General features: G+C 43.6%; 1 protein-coding gene across 6 annotated transcripts in view; it reads left to right on the forward strand.

The window, feature by feature from the left end:
- LOC141140667 (S1 RNA-binding domain-containing protein 1-like) overlaps positions 1 to 18,959 on the forward strand; it is a 209,076-nt gene that overhangs the window by 36,739 nt on the left and 153,378 nt on the right. For all 6 annotated transcript variants that reach the window (XM_073628071.1, XM_073628069.1, XM_073628070.1 and 3 more), the window contains one exon: positions 4,614 to 4,761. In XM_073628071.1, the coding sequence (XP_073484172.1) occupies positions 4,614 to 4,761 (148 nt within the window). The remainder of the gene's footprint in view (positions 1 to 4,613; positions 4,762 to 18,959) is intronic.

An 18,959-nucleotide genomic window follows, 5' to 3' on the forward strand; every position in this document is an offset into this window, starting at 1 on the left:
CCCACCATTCCTCCCGCCATTCCCCCCCCCCACTATTCCCTCCACCACTCCTCCCACCATTCCTTCCGCCATCCCTCCCGCCATCATCTGCAGATTGTCGGGCATGGTGTCCTGTCTATTACTCACTGAGGCCATGGCCGTCTTGGCGCCAAAGCGCCGCTCCTTTTAGCAGTGCTTTATCGCTGTTTAAGTGGCTCTTTTCAGCAGCTAGCAGGGCGCTTTTAACCCCAAAGAAGGAGTTAAAAACACCCGTGTTACGGCGCTTCCGAATCGCTTTTCAGGTGCTTCCGAAGCGCTGCCTATTCATCCCAGTGGGCAGAGGTGGGGTTAGGCGTGCTGTATACAGCGCTCCCAAACCGCCCCAAAGATTCTGCTTGCAGGACTTTTCCTAACGTCCCACAAGCGCACCGCCCCAGTGTGAAAAGCCACACCGAAATGAATAGGAGGCGGTTTTCAGACGCTATTTAGAGACTATTTCAAGCACTAAAGTGCCTGAAAACTTCCTCAGTGTGAAAGGGGTTATAGGGATCCAAAACCTAGAGAGTCTCTACCTGTGCATCTGTAAAGCTGATTTCCAGGTATGGCAATGTTTACATTGTTCTATTGGTCCAGCTTAGTAGTATGTATATTCCCCGTGGAAGTTGGCAATCCCTTTAGCAGGCACCACTACTACAGTAATTGCAGCTTCCTCCCGAGTCTCGGGTCCAGCGGCTTCACAGCTTGCTTGCTCTTCACAGGCGCCATTCACAGAGCACTTCCCATTTGCTGAATGAATGCAACATGCTCTCTGATTGGACAAGGTGGAGATCATGACTTTGCTACTCTGCCTCTCCCTCATCCAATCAGAGAATACTTTGCTTTCATTTGTAAGATGCAAAGGGGTTGGCTTACTAAACCCTGGAGAGTGCAAAATCTGGTGTAGCTGTGCATGGTAACCAATCAGCTTCCAGGTTTTTTGTCAAAGCTAAGTGAACAAGCTGAAGTTAGAAGCTGATTGGCTACCATGCACAGCTGCACCAGATTTTGCTCTCTCTGGTTTTAGTAAATCTCCTCCACAGTGTTCTCTGAATGGCACCCAAGCCGAGCAACGTCCTGTGTTCACAATGCAGCAGGGCCAGCCATTCAGCATGGGACCTGGAAGCAAGTGGACATCACTGTAGTAGCATTGCCTGGTACTGAGATTTCCAGCTTCCATTGCTACAGGTATAACACAAACATACATACTTACTGGTCCAAGCTGGATCAATGTAACTATGTAAAAATTGCCATACCTAATCTCATACCTGAATCCTTCCTTTCCTATTCCTGGGGACATTTGTCCCCCCTATTTCTTGTCCTGGCATCACAGGGACAGGAAATGAAGGAAAATCTCTCCAGTGGGGTCACAGTCACAAATTAAATTCTGCTAACCCTCTCCTACTCTATTAGAAATGGTTGGAGTTGAGCTTTGTTTTTACACTGATGTTGTAATATCAGATTCACATAGTAGGATGGCTACAGATGCAGCACGGTTCTCACTTTTTTTTTTCTCTTATTTGGAAAGTTCTTAAAGTGATTGTAAACGATCACCTTGTAATTTTAATCCATTCAGTTTAAAATAGGAATGAAGGCAAAACAAAAAAAAATTATAAATTCCTTTTTTCCCTCTTTTTATAAGTGATCACATTCCCTCTGTCCTCAGCTGCATACGACCCGGGGAGAGTAGAAACCACAGCACACCGAGCTTCCCAGTAAATAGGTGTGCAGCGGGGGGCATCTCAGGACAAGTCTGATCATTGGAGGAGAGTACATGGAGTTCCCAGCACAGCTAGAGAACTGACCACAGTGTGTTCTCCTGCTTGGTGTGGTCAGTTTTTAATAGCAAAGCAGAGGGACTGGCAGGAACACCAGGGATTTTACATAAAGGAAGCAATACAAAGAGAACAGGAGACTTTCTCATACAAGTACATGGTGCAGCAGCCACATGTCAGGAATATGAAGTGTTGGGGTAACAAACACTTTAAAGTGATTGTAAAGGCTATTTTTTTTTAAATAACAAACATATCAGACCTACCTCCTCTGTGCAGTTGGTTTCGTACAGAGCAGCCGGGATCCTCCTCTTCTCGGGTCCCTATTTGCTGCTCCTGGCCCCTCCCTCCTTTGAGTGCCCCTTAGTCAGCAGCTTGGTACAGGGGGCACCCAAGCCTAGTCAAAACTTCATGTATCCATTCACACACGGAGCCCCGACCTGGCCCTGCCCCCTCTCTCCCCTGTTTGGCTGACTGACTTTGATTAACAGCTGCGGGAGCCAATGGCGCCGCTGCTCTGTCTCAGCCAATCAGGAGGAGTGTACAGGATGGCTGAGGAGATCGTGGACATCGCTGGAGAGAGAAGGGGCTGAGGTGAGTAATTGGGGGGTGCTGGGAGGGCTGCTAGACACAGAAGGTTTTTTATCTTAAAGGGGTTGTAAACCCTCGTGTTTTTTCACCTTAATGCATTCTATGCATTAAGGTGAAAAAACACCTGGCAGTCACTGGCCCCCCAGCCCTCATGTTTTACTTGCCTGAGCCCTGGAATTCACTTGGCGGTGATGCGCTGTCCCTCTCTCCACGGGTCTCAGCTCTTGATTGGATAGATTGATAGCAGCTCAGCCATTGGCTCCTATCAATCAAATCCAATGAAGCGGGGGGCGGGGCCGAGTCCGCCATTCGTGTCTATGGACACAAATGCTGGACTCGAGAGCGCGCCTGCAAGGTAACTCCATCGGGAGAGCGCTTCTCTTCACTGACAGGGGGATCTGTCAGTGTAAACAGACAGTCCCCCTTCTGACAGAGAAGTAGAGAGAGATCAGCTGTTCTTAGTGATCGAGAACAGCGATCTCTGTGTACTCCCAGTCAGTCCCCTACCCCCCGCAGTTAGAAACACCTCCCTAGGGAACACCTAACCCCTTGATCGCCCCCCCTAGTGTTAACCTCTTCCCTGTCAGCGTCATTTATACAGTAATCAGTGGCTATTTTTATCTCGGATCACTGTAATAATGTCACTGGTCCCAACAAGTGTCCGATCTGTCCGCTGCAATGTCGCAGTCTCGCTAAAAATCACTCACTGCCATAACTAGTAAAAAAAAAAATTTTTTATAATAAAAATGCCACAAATCTATCCCCTATTTTGTAGACACTATAACTTTTGCGCAAACCAATCAATATACACTTATTGCTTATTGATCAAATGTAACCAAAAGAAAGCTCCAGTGTTGTGGGAAAAAAATATTGTATAAGTACAGTGTCGCATGACCGCGCAATTGTCAGTTAAAGCAATGCAGTGCCGTATCGTAAAAAATGGCCTGGTCATTAAGGGGGTAAATCCTTCCGGGGCTGAAGTGGTTACGTTAAAAAGCCTTTTTTGTGCAGCAGCCTCCCCAGCACCCCCTAATACCTGAGCCCCATCTCTATCCAGCGATGTCCACGAATCCCTCGGCAGTCCGGGACTCTCGCTCCTGATTGGCTGAGCAGCGGTGCCATTGACTCCCGTGGCTGTCAATCAAAGTCAGTTGTCCAATTAGGTGTGAGAAGGGGCGGGCCGTTCAACAGCTCTGTGTCTGAATGGACACATGGAGTTTTGGTGCCCCCATAGCAAGCTGCTTACTGTGTGGGGGGGGGGGGGGGGGCGGCACTCGACAGGAGGGAGGGGCCAGGAGCACAGAAGAGGGACCAGAGAAGAGAAGGATCCGGGCTGCTCTGTGCAAAACCAACTACAAAAGAGGAGGTAAGTAGAACATGTTGTTTTTTTTTTTTTTTTTTTTTTTTTTAAAACAGACTTTGCAATCACTTTAAGGTTAGTAAAGAAGGTGAAGCTGTGTTCACTTCAACCATCCTATCACATGCTAGAAAACATCCAAATTTCTCATTTGTGTAATTGGGTATTCAAAGTGAACACAACTTTCTAAACTTGGTGAACATATGCGATCAAAATTGAATGTTTATTTTTCCCTGGTGAAGTCTCCACCTTTTTAAGGCTTGTTCTCACATGTGGCAGCCCTTGCCACCTCTCTGAAAAACTGTCTGTGGTGGGTTACTTTTCAGAGTGAGTTTGACAGGCGAATACCAGAGCACTCGGTATCTGGTGCATACAGAACATAGTAACCAATCCACTTCTAACTTCAGCTTGTTCAATTAAGCTTTGGCAATAAAACCTGAAAGCTGATTGGTTTCTATGTAGAGCTGCTCCAGATTTTGCACTCTCCAGTTTTAGTGAATGATCCCCAATATGTCCTGTTTTAACCCTAAAAAGGCTGAACCTCTGTGCCTCAACTGCCTGCATTGCATGTACTTGCAGGGTTGATAAGACACGCCCATACATTTAAACGGGACACATTTTGGTGGTCCTGACTGCCAAATATGAAATGTGGTTTAAATTTTGCCTCTAAGCAAAGCATCTTGGCCGCAGCATGTGTTCAGCCGCGAGTAGCTGCATGCCCTTCTTTAGGTGGTTGGTCAGTCAGAGTTGTGGCAACCGACGCTCAGCTGCCTGTTTTTACCACCCCCTGGCCACCAGTGTAAACAAACGCTAACCAGCCTTATAGACTTTCATAGTGCTAACTCTTTTTTTTTTTTTTTTTTTTTTTTTACTTTTAGGTGTACACAAAATGACGTCACTATCAATTCGACATTGGCTAAAGCTACAGGCAAGGAAAAGGAAAAAGAAGGAAATGTAAAAGATGTGGACAACTTTCATTTATATCACAACTTTTCCTGCAATATAAATAGAATTAAACACCACCAAGTAAGTGCAATGGACATCTCATTGTGTTTTATGGTGACATTACGGTGTGCACTGGTTCCTCCTGAGCTGAATTTTTTTCTATTTTTTTTTTTTTTTTTAAAGTGGAACTAAGCCCCGGTTCACACTGATGCGGGTTAGAAATCGTTCAGCTGAACTCACACAATTTCAAGCCAGCAATGCAGGCCGACTTAGGGGGCGAATTGACAAACATCTATGCGGGTTCATGCACAGATGTCTATTCAAATCGTCTCTGAAGTCGCCGAAAGTAGTACAGGAACTACTTTTGGGAATCGGTGCAGCGCCGCAGCGTCACACCAATTCTGTCGGTTTCATTGCCGGTGTCTTGCCGAGAAAGTTCCCCCGGCGGATAAGGACCCCCCTCTACTGTGCAGGCGCAGCACTTGCGTAGTACGAACGACTAGGAGCCGCCGAAAATAGCCAAAGATGAAAATCTTCAATCAGCTGTACACGGCGCCTGTGCCCTGGGTCCAGGTTGAAGCCCCACCATCCAAGTGGACCTAGAGGGGGAATAAAAAAGTGCCGAGCGAAGCGAGGCCGTGCCCGAAGCGTGGCGAGCGGCCCTCTTACAGGCGCCGTGTACAGCTGATTTCTATTCTATTCGGCTATTTCCGTCGGCTCCTACTGCGCAAGCGCTGTGCCTGCGCAGTAGAGGGAGGTCCTTATCCGCTGAGGGGAACTTTCTCGGCAGAACACTGGCAATATCCGTCGATTTGGCATGCGATTTGACCTGTGAAAATCGGCCCAATGTGAACGTGGGCTAAAAGTGTCAGTAAATGGAGAAAATAAAAACTTCCAGGCCCCCTGCAAGATAATGTCATAATGTGCTAGTATGCAAAAGACTTACCTTAAAATGAAGCCCTCCAGCGGCGTGCTGTCACCGCTGACAGGGCTTCCATCTTCACTCAGTCTGACTTCTGGGTCTGCGGACTCCCGCTGTTTGACTGGATGAGCCGCGATGACATCACTTCCACATGTGCACATGGGAACGGCGGAACAGTACGTATACACCGGTGCCATCACCAGCTGCAGAAGAAGTGAATATCTCCTAAACGGTGGATGTTTAGGAAATATTCACTTTACTTACAAACAAGCTTTATTATAGGCTTACCTGTAGGTAAAAGTTGCTGGAAAGGATTACTACCACTTTAAGGCAGCATTTTACAAAATAATTGCAAGGTCCATAAAGACTTGGATGAGAGAGTTTGGGGTGGAGGAACTTCACTGGCCTGCACAGAGTCCTGACCTCAACCTGATAGAACACCTTTGGGATGAATTAGAGCGGCGACTGTGAGCCAGGCCTTCTCATCCAACATCAGTGCCTGACCTCGTAAATGCGCTTCTGGAAGAATGGTCAAACATTCCCATAGACATACTCCTAAACCTTGTGGACAGCCTTCCCAGAAGAGTTGAAGCTGTTATAACTGCAAAGGGAGGGCCAACTCAATATTGAACCCTACAGACTAAGACTGGGATGCCATTAAAGTTCGTGTGAGTGTAAAGGTAGGCGTCTCAATACTTTTGGTAAGATAGTGTATGTATGAATGTGAGTTAGGGACCTGAGATTGTAAGCTCCTTGAGGGCAGGGACTGATGGAAATATGCAATACATTTGAAAAAGGCTGCATAAATTGACGGCGCTATGCACGTACCTTTAATAAATAAAAATATATATAAAGAGCACCTGTCACAGTCAATGGTATTACAAGGGATGTTGTTCATCTCTTATAATAGCAATAAAGTTGATTAAAAAAAAAAATAAAGGTACTGTGTAAAAAAAAAAAAAAAAAAAGAGAAAGAAGTAGTGCCCTGTCCCCTTTGGTTTATGTGCAAAGGCGCATGTTCAGGTAGGTCCCTGGCGCATATTATGTAAACAGCAATCGTATCACACATGTAAGGTATTGCCGCAAATGTCAGAGCAACAGCAATATTTCTAGTGTCAGACCTCCTCTGTAGCTCTAAACTGGTTACCTTTTAAAGCATCGCCTATGGAAACTGTTGGGCTCCATTCACATCTTGGCGTATGGGGGCGACAATCGCGGTAAAATCACGCAAATAGAATCGCGGGTCGCCCAAAAGAAGCTCATGTACTTCTTTTGGGCGACAGGCGTCCTGCCATTCTGTTCGGACGATTTTACCGCAATTGACGCCTGAAGAATTGTGGGAAAATCGCGCCGCATTTGGGGTGCTATTGAAGTTGACAGGGAGCGCATGGGCGTCGATTTTCCGTAATTGCGAATCGCGAGCAGAATCGCGGCGATTCGTAACACAGAGATGTAAATGCAGTCTAAGGTACTGTAGTTTGGTGCCTTCCATGGGCGTATACAATTATAGGTATCTACAGTGCCTTGAAAAAGTATTCATACCCCTTGAGATTTTCCACATTTTGTCATGTTACATCCCAAAACATAAATGTATTTTATTGGGATTTTATGTGATAGACCAACACAAAGTGACACATAATTGTGAAGCGGAAGGAAAATGATAAATTTCCAATTTTTTTTACAAATAAATATGTGAAAAGTGTCGGGGGTGCATTTGTATTCAGCCCCCCTGAGTCAATACTTTGTAGAACCGCCTTTCACTGCAATTACAGCTGCAAGTCTTTTTGGGGTATGTTCCTACCAGCTTTGCACATCTAGAGAGTGACATTTTTGCCCATTCTACTTTGCAAAATAGCTCAAGCTCTGTCAGATTGGATGGAGAGCGTCTGTGAACAGCAATTTTCAAGTCTTGCCACAGATTATCAATTGGATTTAGGTCTGATCCACACTTATGCAAGTTGCATTTTGTGTTTTTTTTCAATACAAGTCTGTGGAATCAAAAACCAGAAAAAAAAAAAACATGACCCTTTCCATAAAATGCACAGGTGTGAACTACATCCAAAGGAATCCAACCATGTTAAATGGACTGTACTGTGTTCTGGAAAACTGAAAATGCACTAAAAAAATGCATAGGTGTGAACCAGGCCTTAGGTCTGGACTTTGACTTCTAACACATGAATATGCTTTGATCTAAACCATTTCATTGTAGCTCTGGCTGTATGTTTAGGGTAGTTGTCCTGCTGGAAGGTGAACCTCCATCCCAGTCTCAAGTCTTTTGCAGACTCTAACAGGTTTTCTTCTAAGATTGCCCTGTATTTGGCTCCATCCACCTTCTCATCAACTCTGATCAGCTTCCCTGTCCTTGCTGAAGAAAAGCATCCCCACAACATGATGCTGCCACCACCATGTTTCACAGTGGGGTTGGTGTGTTCAGGGTGATGTGCAGTGTTAGTTTTCTGCCACACATAGCATTTTGCTTTTAGGCCAAAAATTTCAATCTTGATCTGACCAGAGCACCTTCTTCCGCATGTTTGCTGTGTCCCCACATGGCTTCTCACAAACTGGATTTTTTTCAACAATGGTTTTCTTCTTGCCACTCTTCCATAAAAGCCAGATTTGTGGAGAGCACAACCAATAGTTGTCCTGTGGACAGATTCTCCCACCTGAGCTGTGGATCTCTGCAGCTCCTCCAGAGTTACCATGGGCCTCTTGGCTGCTTCTCTGATTAATGTTCTCCTTGCCCGGCCTGTCAGTTTAGGTGGACGGCCATGTCTTGGTAGGTTTGCAGTTGTGCCATACTCTTTCCATTTTCGGATGATGGATTGAATAGTGCTCCGTGAGATGTTCAAAGCTTGGGATATTTTTTTATAATCTAACCCTGCTTTAAACTTCTCCACAAGCTTATCCCTGACCTGTCTGGTGTGTTCCTTGGCCTTCATGATGCTGTTTGTTCACTAAGGTTCTCTAACAAACCTCTGAGGGCTTCACAGAACAGCTGTATTTATACTGAGATTAAATTACACACAGATGGACTCTATTTACTAATTAGCTGACTTCCGAAGATTTTCCCATAGATTTTAGTCAGGGGTATACAAATGCACAACAAACGTTTCACATATTTATTTGTATCATTTTCCTTCCACTTCACAATTATGTGCCACTTTGTGTTGGCCTATCACATAAAATCCAGATTAAAGTACATTTACATTTTTTGGTTGTAACATGACAAAACGTGGGAAAATTCAAGGGGTATGAATACTTTTTCAAGGCACTGTATTTACTCTGTGTAACATCATCTTCTATGTTTTACAAAAAAACCCCTGGGTATTATATTGTGTTTGTGTGCACTAAAATTCAATACATTTTAATTTTTTCCCTAAAAAATTGGAAAAACCGCTGCGCAAAATGGTGTGACATAAAATATTGCAACACCCAACCATTCTATTCTCTAGGGCAGTGATGGCGAACCTTGGCACCCCAGATGTATGTTTTGGAACTACCTTTCCCATGATGTTCATATGAATTGCAGAGTGCATGAGCATCATGGGAAATGTAGTTTCAAAAAAATCTGGAGTGCCAAGGTTTGCCGTCACTGCTCTAGGGTATCTGTCTAAATATATAATGTTTGGGGTTTTTATGTCTTTTTTATTTTTTAGCAAACAAATTATGCTTTTTTACATGTATGAGAAATGTCAGAATTGGCCTGAGTGGCATGTGGTTAAAGTAAAACTAAAATCCGCTCTACCCGCCTGTACCTCCCTCACAGTGCGACATTCGAGAGCTTCCTTAACTGGCCACACATCCTCACCCAGTCTGTTTCCATTAAGGTCATGGTGAGGTTGGTACAAATATATGGTTTAGCTTCACGTTAAGGGGACCAGAGGAGTACATTGACAGGTGAGAAGCGAGGGTCACAATGGCCCGACTAATGCAGACGCTGAAATGGAGCCCAGATCCTTTCTGCTTTATCCGTGACCCTTTGTGGGTCTTCCTGCTCTCTCCTCATCCTCACGTCTCTTGACATATTGGAGTGTTTCTGGTGTCAGGACCCATCACCTTTTCAAGTGGGTGCCAAGTCGGCTCAAAGCATTAGGTTTGGTTGCAGTGGCAAACATTTTAGCCCAAGACTCACACAAAAGAAAGCTTTCTAATTAGACTTCAGAATCTATTTTTTTTTTTTTTTTTTCTGCTCACTATATTACATTTCAGGCTCTTTCTGGGAAGGCTGCCAGCTGAAATACATTTAATGTGCAGGTGTTAATAGTATTGACTCATTAGTTTGCAGTATTCGCTTATACTGAGGAGTTGTTTTTCTCAGACTGCTCACCTCAGACATGACCTCAGTATTACTGAGTTTGATGAGATTCCACGTAAGCGACAACACGGTTCATATTCTAGATGCAGATCTTTTACTGCAAATAAATCATTACTTGGGATTTGTTCTTTAATTGAAATTCTGCATTTTTTTTTCTTTTAGTGGTATTTTTTTCCCTTTATAACCATAGTGATTACTGTTGATTATATTCTAGTTTTAATATCAAGTGGCATTTCTATTATAATAAAGCCGGAATGCAGTTAAGCCTTACAATGCCCGGGCTTCTCTATTGCATTCACAAATTACTGTGGTGCCCACCATTCTTATAGGGAACTATTATAGTTTCTCTGTAAGAATGGGGGGCACTACAGCAGATTGTGAATTAAATACAGAAGCCTGGGCATTATAAGGCTTAAAGTGGAACTAAGCTCTCTCAATCCACATGAACTATTTTTAATACCTATGCTGCTAGCATTATAAAATAGATTGGACATATCAGGATATGGATCACCTGCTGGTGGCACTGTGTTCCCTGGGTTGTAGTTCCATTGTCCACCAGCGGGTGTCTCCTAGCAGATTCCAGTAATCAGTTTTCACCTGATGCTGGCTGCTGGGAGGATATGTAGGCCCTCCCCTACCAGTGCTTCTCACTGCAGTGTTTTGCTGCCAATACTGTGTGCGATTTGTTCTGACCCTGATCGTGCTCTTGACTGCATCCTGTACCCTGCTGCCTCCTATCTGCTCCCCTTGTTCCTGATCCCAGTCCTGCCTCCCCCTTCCCATTTGCTCCCTGCATCTGCGGTTTACCTTGTTTATCTGTGTTTCCAATTTTGTATATATTGTGTATAGTTTATTAGTTAGGCTTTTGTCACTCAGTCAGTTTTTTAGTTAAAAGAGAAGTATGGTAATGTTTTTTTTTTTTTTCAAAATCATGCTGACCTAGGTGGATGCTGCATTTGCTCCCCGCCTATCACTCTGTTCTCAGAGCTCCCTGTGCAGAGAGCTGGTGAAATGTCAGTGGCTCTCTGCTACCCAACCCCCCCCCCCGCATTCACTGGAGTGCTGGGCCGTGAAAGGGGCAGGAGCGGCCAGATCAGGCTCTCAGCGGCTCGCTGAGAGGCTGAGTTGGGTAGGAGGATCCCGACCATATGGTTACGATCTTTCCCGAGCCTGGACTGGCTCTGTGATGTCAGTGGGCTTCAGCAGTCTGTTGAAAATGAGTCACAGGAGTGCAGAGCGAACTGAACTCCTGTGGTCCTTTTTTTCTATTACAAGGGATGTTTACATTCCTTGTAATAGGAATAAAATTGACACCGTTTTTATTTTTTTTTTTTTAAATGTAAGTGTAAAAAAAAAAAAAATAAAATAAGGAAAAAAAAAAGCGAGAGCAATAATTCTAGCCCTATACCTCCTCTGTAACTTAAAGGCACATTCACTTGAGCAAGTAAACTGAGTCCAGAAGAACCACGTACGTTTGAATTTTTCCTCTTTACACTGAAGCGAGGCTGTGATATTTTCCATGGAGTAAATTTTAGTAAACCACATGGAGACCGATGGGGACTTATCCAGTTTCCAGAGAAGCGGTATGCATGCCCGGGCAGCATTCACTAAATGGATCACCAGAATGTTTTTATATCGTTTCCTAGAAAAGTCAGAGTGGTGCAGAAGATACCTGGCTGGGTCACCCCCCAAATCAACATCCGTCAACTGTTCGATATTCCCTTTAACATGAGACCAGAAGTTAGCTTACTACAGGACCAAAATATATGTAAGATTGATCCTTCCTTCCTCCTTGCAACGCCAGCAAGTATTCATCGATGCATGGTAGAGCTTTCCCAAAAGGGATAGAACCCTGTACCATCGGGTAAATATTTTATACCCCAATTCTTGGTATTTGCTTGCCCTGGAGGAGTGGTGAGCAAAGTACATAAAATGGTCACTCTGTTTTGCCGAAAACTCTCTGCCCAAATCTCGTTCCCACTTTAGTAGATACGGAGGTACAAAAGAATCAACCAGTTGGCTTAGAAGTTTATAGGTATCAGACACCGCATGGGATGGGGGGTCTGGGATCAAACCAAGATCCTCAATGAAGTATTAGGGCAGTCGTTGATTCTACAACATGATAGAGTATTGAGAAAGTGAACAAGCTGCTGTAGCCGCCAGTCCTCTAAAGGCGGCGAGAAGATCGCAAAGTCGGTAGATGCCACGGAAAATCAGTTGCTTAAATCTCACATCTGTTAACCCTGGGTAGCCCCTATCAGAGGTTAATTATTAAGGTCCCGCAAATTGGAGAGACCAAATCATGGAAGGCACAAGATTCATAGGCACAAGATTTGCTTAGTGCATGATTTACTCCATTTTTTACACTCATGGATATGGGAATAATAGTATGATATTTCATACCAGCATATTCTATTATTTTCCTAGTCACCTAGCACCATGCACCTTTCTTGCGTTTTTGCACGTTTTTATATGTAGATTACACATGTGAATGTGTTTTTTAGTAGATGGCTTATTATTATTGGTTTTGAATCTGTTTGGTGTACACTCAATATTATATGCAAAAGATTTGTCTAGTATAATACTTGCTCCATTGCACTTTTATGTATATGGGAATAGCGGCATGACATCTTTATAACAGCATCCCCTCAATTAGTCGGACTACCCTTTCAGGGATTCCTCACACTCTTGTTTACCCGCTTGTTAATACTTCTGGTTAGCGCAGCACCCTCTTCCTTTATCTTATACCCTAGAGGCAACAAACAAAGAGATAGGATTTTGGTGAAAATCTTTAGATCCGTTTAGATCCGTATTTAACAATGAGATAGGTCAATAATTTATGCATTGGGAGGGGTCTTTACCATCCTTCGGAATAACTGAAATATGAGCTCTCAAAGAGTCCAATGGAAAGTTATGGCCCTCAAGGATCGAATTGAAGGCTGAAACGAACCTGGGAGCTAGAATGGGGGGGGCCTTTATAGTATGCCCCAGTAAAGCCATCTGGTCCCGGAGCCTTATGTGATTTAAGGTATTTAACTGCCATTAAGAATTCATCAGTGGTCAATGGGACATTAAGCTGATCAGTTTGGTCAAATGACAACATAGGAAGTCCAGAATCAGTAACATATGAGCGAATTTGGTGTTTGGGTAGAGGTCATGGGAGCATTGAGGTTATGAAGAGCGGTATAATAAGAGCGAAAAGTATCCACAATTTCCCGTGAGGTGTGGCTGCATTGGCCTAACCCTTTGTCAACAAAGGGAATATAGTTCCTGAGGGCTAGTTCCCGAAGAGAGCGATCCAATAATCTTCCTGGCTTATTACCCTGTTCATAGAATGCATGGCGAACTCTATGAAGCTTAGTTTTGGTATCATGGAGAAGCATTTATGCGAGTCTTTTATGCTGCAGACAAAGATCTTCCACCACAGTTTGAGAAAGAGACTTTTGGTGTATTCTCTCTAGACTTGCTACTAGGTCAAGCTGGTTTTGGAATAGTGCTAATCTATTTTTTTTCAGCGCTGTTGCTTTCTGGATCAATTTTCCCCACATCACACATTTGTGTGATTCCCATTGTGTAAGTGGGGAAACATCGTCCGTGTCATTCTCTTGAAAGATTTGTGCCAATGTCTGGGAGAGTTCTTGCTGGATAGGACCTTCCTGCACTAGAGACTCATTCTTCATTCTTTAAATCTAAAATGACAGGAGCATGGTCCAAAATGGTTTGTGTGGCTATCGTAGCTCGAGTAACCCCTGGAAGCAAAGATTGGGATACTAAAATGTAATCTATCCTAGAGTAACTGTCACGGGGGTGGGGAGTAAAAAGTATAGTCTCGGACATTAGGACATAAGAATCCGCCACGCATCAACCAATCTGAGAGACGACAGAGCCTTTTTGACTCAGAGGTAGGGGTAGGAAAGATGAGAGATGGACCTGTATCTAGCAGAGGGTCGAGGGCAATATTCAGATCTCCCCCTGGGATCACAGCCTCTTCCATGAAAGTCTGGAGGATTATCAGTATGTCTTCCAGATAGGTCAGTTGGCCATGGTTAGGCAAGTAGACCGAAGCCAGGGTAACTGTTCCCATCTAAGTCACCCTTCAATATTAAATATCGTCCCTCAGGGTCAATTTTCTGGTCGACCAAAGTCCAGGCCACCGCTCTGGAAAACGGGATACTTACCCCTCTTGATTTAGAATTTGGGGTAGTGCTGTGGTAGATCAGAGGGAACCTAAAATTTGAAAATCTAGGGGACATTTCTATCTGAAAGTGGGTCTCCTGAATGAAAGCAACTTGTGCTCTAAGACACCATAATTCACGTAGTAATGTAGCTCTCTTCTCTGGAATGTTCAGCCCCATAGCGTTCAGGGAAATACAGCGGTGAGAGGTCATTCTGTCATGCATCAAAAGGGGGGACAGAGTGTGAAGATGAGGAGAAAAAAGAGAGGAGGGGAAAAAGAGAAAAAAAAGGGGGGGTGTTGTGAAGTGGGAAAGGGAATAGAGAAAGTCGGAGGAGAGACAAAGCGAACAAAAGGACAAAAGCAGACACTGCAAAGCTAAAATGAAATGCAAAGTAGCAGAATCTAAACTTGGCTCCAAACGAGCCTACCATCCCTGGTGGTCCCCTAACGATAATAACCGATAAGGGGAGCACCGGAGGAGGCAAAACATGTGGGGGAAGTAGTACGCACCCAGTGAGGGGGAGAAGCACAAATTCCCACCGCAAACAACCATATATATCGCATTCTGTTCCCACCACCACCCCAGACTTGAAGGAGCAGACAATGGCGAGGTAGCCCACCAAGATCAAATTAACAGACCTAGTGAATATCATGGTGAGAAAGCTTTGAAACTATACTTGTGAAGCCCCACAAGCTGGCATAAGCAGCTGCCTTACAGCCGCAAGGCAACCAATCATAGCCATTCGTACATATATGCTAGGAACCATATCAACAAACAACATAGAACATCCCCATTACCTTCTCCAGCCGGAGAAAAATTTGTTCTATTTACACGTTTGTCATTTCTTTCCACTGAGGTGATAAAAGCACTTAGTTACATGGGCGCAAATGGAGAAGGCGCTCAAGCTCTGAGTTATCATTTATATAGAAGGTATTAGCCCTTTTATAACGGCCTTTGTAATAACCAAGAAAACAAAAAAAAAATTTAAATAAAAAACCACCACAGAAAGAAAAAACAAAACATGTACAAATTATGCAGCCTATATAAGTACTTCGAACTGTAGGGGAAAAAGAAAATTTAGATATGATTCAAAAACATAAAAGCAACATAAAGTAGTGAAAATGCTCAAATTCTTGCAAAGTCTAAAGAACCGTTAGGAGCTCAGATCAAGGAGCCAGAATGGCTGCAGAGGTAGCGATCTTCACTAGACATTAGCACTCGGTCATTAGAAGGAGACCTAAAATAAGATAAAATGTGGAAGAGTAGGGGGCCAGCAAGCCCAAGCAGGACCTCCCATAAGTAGAGCTTTCACTGTTCCCTTCCCCGGGGATCCGAGCTGGCATTTCTCTGGGTATTTCACTGTGATGATGTTGCTCTGGACCTCTGTGGCCTTGGAGGGGGCACCGGGGACATGTCCAAGGCAGTCCAGTCCGTGACAGGAATGGGGGAATCTCCAACAAAGCAAACAGGTCTGGTAGCTGAGAGGGGATGCGAAGCGCCATGGAACATCCCCCTTTCTGAACAGACGGATGAAATGGGAATCCCCAGTGGTAGTTGGCTTCAGCCTCACAGATTTTCTCCAAGAGTGGTTTCAGATTCCTGCGAAGTTGTAAGGTATGCTTGGAAAGATCAGGAAGAATTTGGACCATTGCTCCATCAAAGTCTATTGGACCCCTGCTCCATACTCTACGTAGAATTTCTTCTTTAATGATATAGAATTGTACCCTACACAAGGTATCGCATGGCTGACCATCCCCTAGGGTAACCGGACCTTGGGTTCTGTGAACCCTATCGAGTTCCAATTCTGCATTTGGTTCCTTATCCAGGACAGGATTAAGAATCACGGTTATTGTTACCCAGAGGTCATGGGGAGATGTTGCCTCTGGAATGCCCCTTAATTTGAGGTTACTCCTCCTACTCCTGTTCTTCAAGTCGTCTTGATGAAGGCTTAGCAAATATAGGTGCTGACGATACTGGGAGAAGGTGGGTTGTCTTATTTTTTAATTCCGAAATGTGTATTTTTTTCCAGAAAAAGTGCACTTGTAAGACTGCTGCGCAAATGTGGTGTGACAAAGTATTGCAACGACTGCCATTTTATTCTCTAGGGCAGTGATGGCGAACCTTGGCACCCCAGGTGATTTGGAACTCCATTTCCCATGAAGCTCAACTACACTGCAGCGTGCATGAGTATCATGGGAAATGTAATTCCAAAACATCCTAGTTGCCAAGGTTCGCCATCGCTGCTCTAGGGTGTTAGAACCCCCAAACGTTATATATTTTTTTTCCAAGTAATTTTCTAGCAAAAAAAATGATTTTAACTTATAAAAAATAGGCCCGGTCCTTAAGTGGTTAAGTACAGTGCCTTGAAAAAGTGTACATACCCCTTGACATTTTCCACATTTCGTCATGTAACTAAAAACGTAAATGTATTTTATTGGGATTTTATGTGATAGTCCAACACAAAGTGTCACATAATTGTGAAGTTTAAGGAAAATGATAAATGGTTTTCAACATTTTTTACAAATAAATATGTGAAAAGGGTGGCGTGCATTTATTCAGCCCCCTTTATTCTGATACCCCTAACTAAAATCTAGTGGAACCAATTGCCTTCAGAAGTCACCTAATTAGTAAATAGAGTCCTCCTGTGTGTAATTTAAGCTCAGTATAAATAAATCTGTTCTGTGAAGCCCTCAGAGGTTTGTTAGAGAACCTTAGTGAACAAACCTCATCATGAAGGCCAAGAAACACACCAGACAGGTCAGGGATAAGGTTGTAGAGAATTGTAAAGCAGGGTTAGGTAATAAAAAAATATCCCAAGCTTTGAACATCAGACGGAGCACTGTTCAATCCATCATCCGAAAATGGAAAGAGTATGGCACAACTGCAAACCTACCAAGACATGGCCGTCCACCTAAACTGACAGGCTGGGCAAGGAGAACATTAATCAGAGAAGCAGTCAAGAGGCCCACGGTAACTTTGGAGGAGTTGCAGAGATCCACAGCTCAGGTGGGAGAATCTGTCCACAGGAGAACTTTTAGTTGTGTGCTCCACAAATCTGGACTTTATTGAAGAGTGGCAAGAAGAAATTTAGAAGCATTGCAGTTAGTCTGTACTTACCTATGATGCCTTGGTTTTAACTTTTCAATAAAGGTGAATATTTGGAGTGCGGCTATCCAGACATTCATTTTTTCCAGTGGCAAGAAGAAAGCCAATTGTTGAAAGAAAGGCATAAGAAGTGGGGGACACAGCAAACGTGTGGAAGAAGGTGCTCTGGTCAGATGAGACCAAGATTGAAGTTTTTGGCATAAAAGCAAAACGCTATGTGTGGCGGAAAACTAACACTGCACATCACCCTGAACACACCATCCCCACCGTGAAACATGGTGGTGACAGTATCATGTTTTGGGGATGCTTTTCTTCATCAGGGACAGGGAAGCTGGTCAGAGTTGATGGGAAGATGGATGGAGCCAAATACAGGGCAATCTTAGAAGAAAACCTGTTAGTCTGCAAAAGATTCGAGACTGGGATGAAGGTTCACCTTCCAGCAGGACAACGACCCTAAACATACAGCCAGAGCTACAATGGAATGGTTTAGATCAAAGCAAATTCATGTGTTAAAATGGCGCAGTCAAAGTCCAGACCTAAATCCAATTGAGAATCTGTGGCAAGACTTTAAAATTGCTGTTCACAGACGTTCTCAATCCAATCTGACAGAGCTTGCAAAGAAGAATGGTCAAAAATGTCACTCTCTAGATGCGCAAAGCTGGTAGAGACATCCCCAAAAGGACTTGCAGCTGTAATTGTAGTGAAAGGCGGTTCTACAAAGTTTTGACTATACAAATGCCCTCCACACTTTTCACATATTTATTTGTAAAAAATTTTGAGTTTTTTTTTTCTTGGGAGGGTGCATGTAATCAGCACAGGGCCAATCGGCTCTGTCCAGACAGAGGGTCAGGGATTCTGCAGCCTCATTGACAATCAGTAGAATAAAAACTCCTACAAGCTTTAACCAGACACTGATAGAAGTCACAAGACTGCTCGAGCTGCTGATGAGAAAAGGTATTTAGCAGTTTATATTTACTAAAATAATTGCATTTCCATGTTCTGTGTACTGTGGGAGACCAGATATAGTGAATGCCGGGTCCTGGGTTTAGTAACACTTTAATTATAATATATTGTCAAAAAAAAAATTAAATGACCTTGCTGGAGCTTATTTAACTAAAGACCTGATCTATTCACAATTAATCAATAATCATAGGTCTTTGATTACTTGAACAGTAGCAGGTGAGGGCTAAAAAGATTTTCTTTAATAAACTTGTAAAAAAAAAAACAAATCTTTTTTATTTTTTTTTGTAGCCGTCAGACTTATTATATAAGGATGCCAGTGTGAAAAAAGTGTATCCTCTGCCGGATGACATTTGATTTGGCAGCCTTTGTAGCACATGCTATAGAATTTCACATGAGATTTTCATTCCTAACTTTCTTGTTCAGTGATATGTCAGGCTTAGTATGTCAGCGGCACTGTAAAGTTGAGGAATATAACTTGTTACTGTGTCCCGGGGAGGTTTAAAATGTTGCATTTAACATATGTGACATGTCTGAGTGAGCCAGTGATGGAATTAAAGCTCGTGATTGACGCAGCTTGGCTGGTAGTGACAGCGCTCTGGGCTTATGTGCACAGTTGCTGGTCCAAGGGCAGGGGCAGCGGGTGCTGAATGTGGATTTTATTTTGCGATTTTTTTTTTTTCTCAGTGCGACCAGAATCGCTTTTTTAAAAATGTGTCCTCGGTTTGGTAATTCTTTGAATCCAAGATGTAAAGTGAGAAACGCAAAATAGAGTACATTGTAGGTGATAAAACTACAG

Source organism: Aquarana catesbeiana, linkage group LG04, assembly GCF_042186555.1.
Source record: "Aquarana catesbeiana isolate 2022-GZ linkage group LG04, ASM4218655v1, whole genome shotgun sequence".
Taxonomy (NCBI): domain Eukaryota; kingdom Metazoa; phylum Chordata; class Amphibia; order Anura; family Ranidae; genus Aquarana; species Aquarana catesbeiana.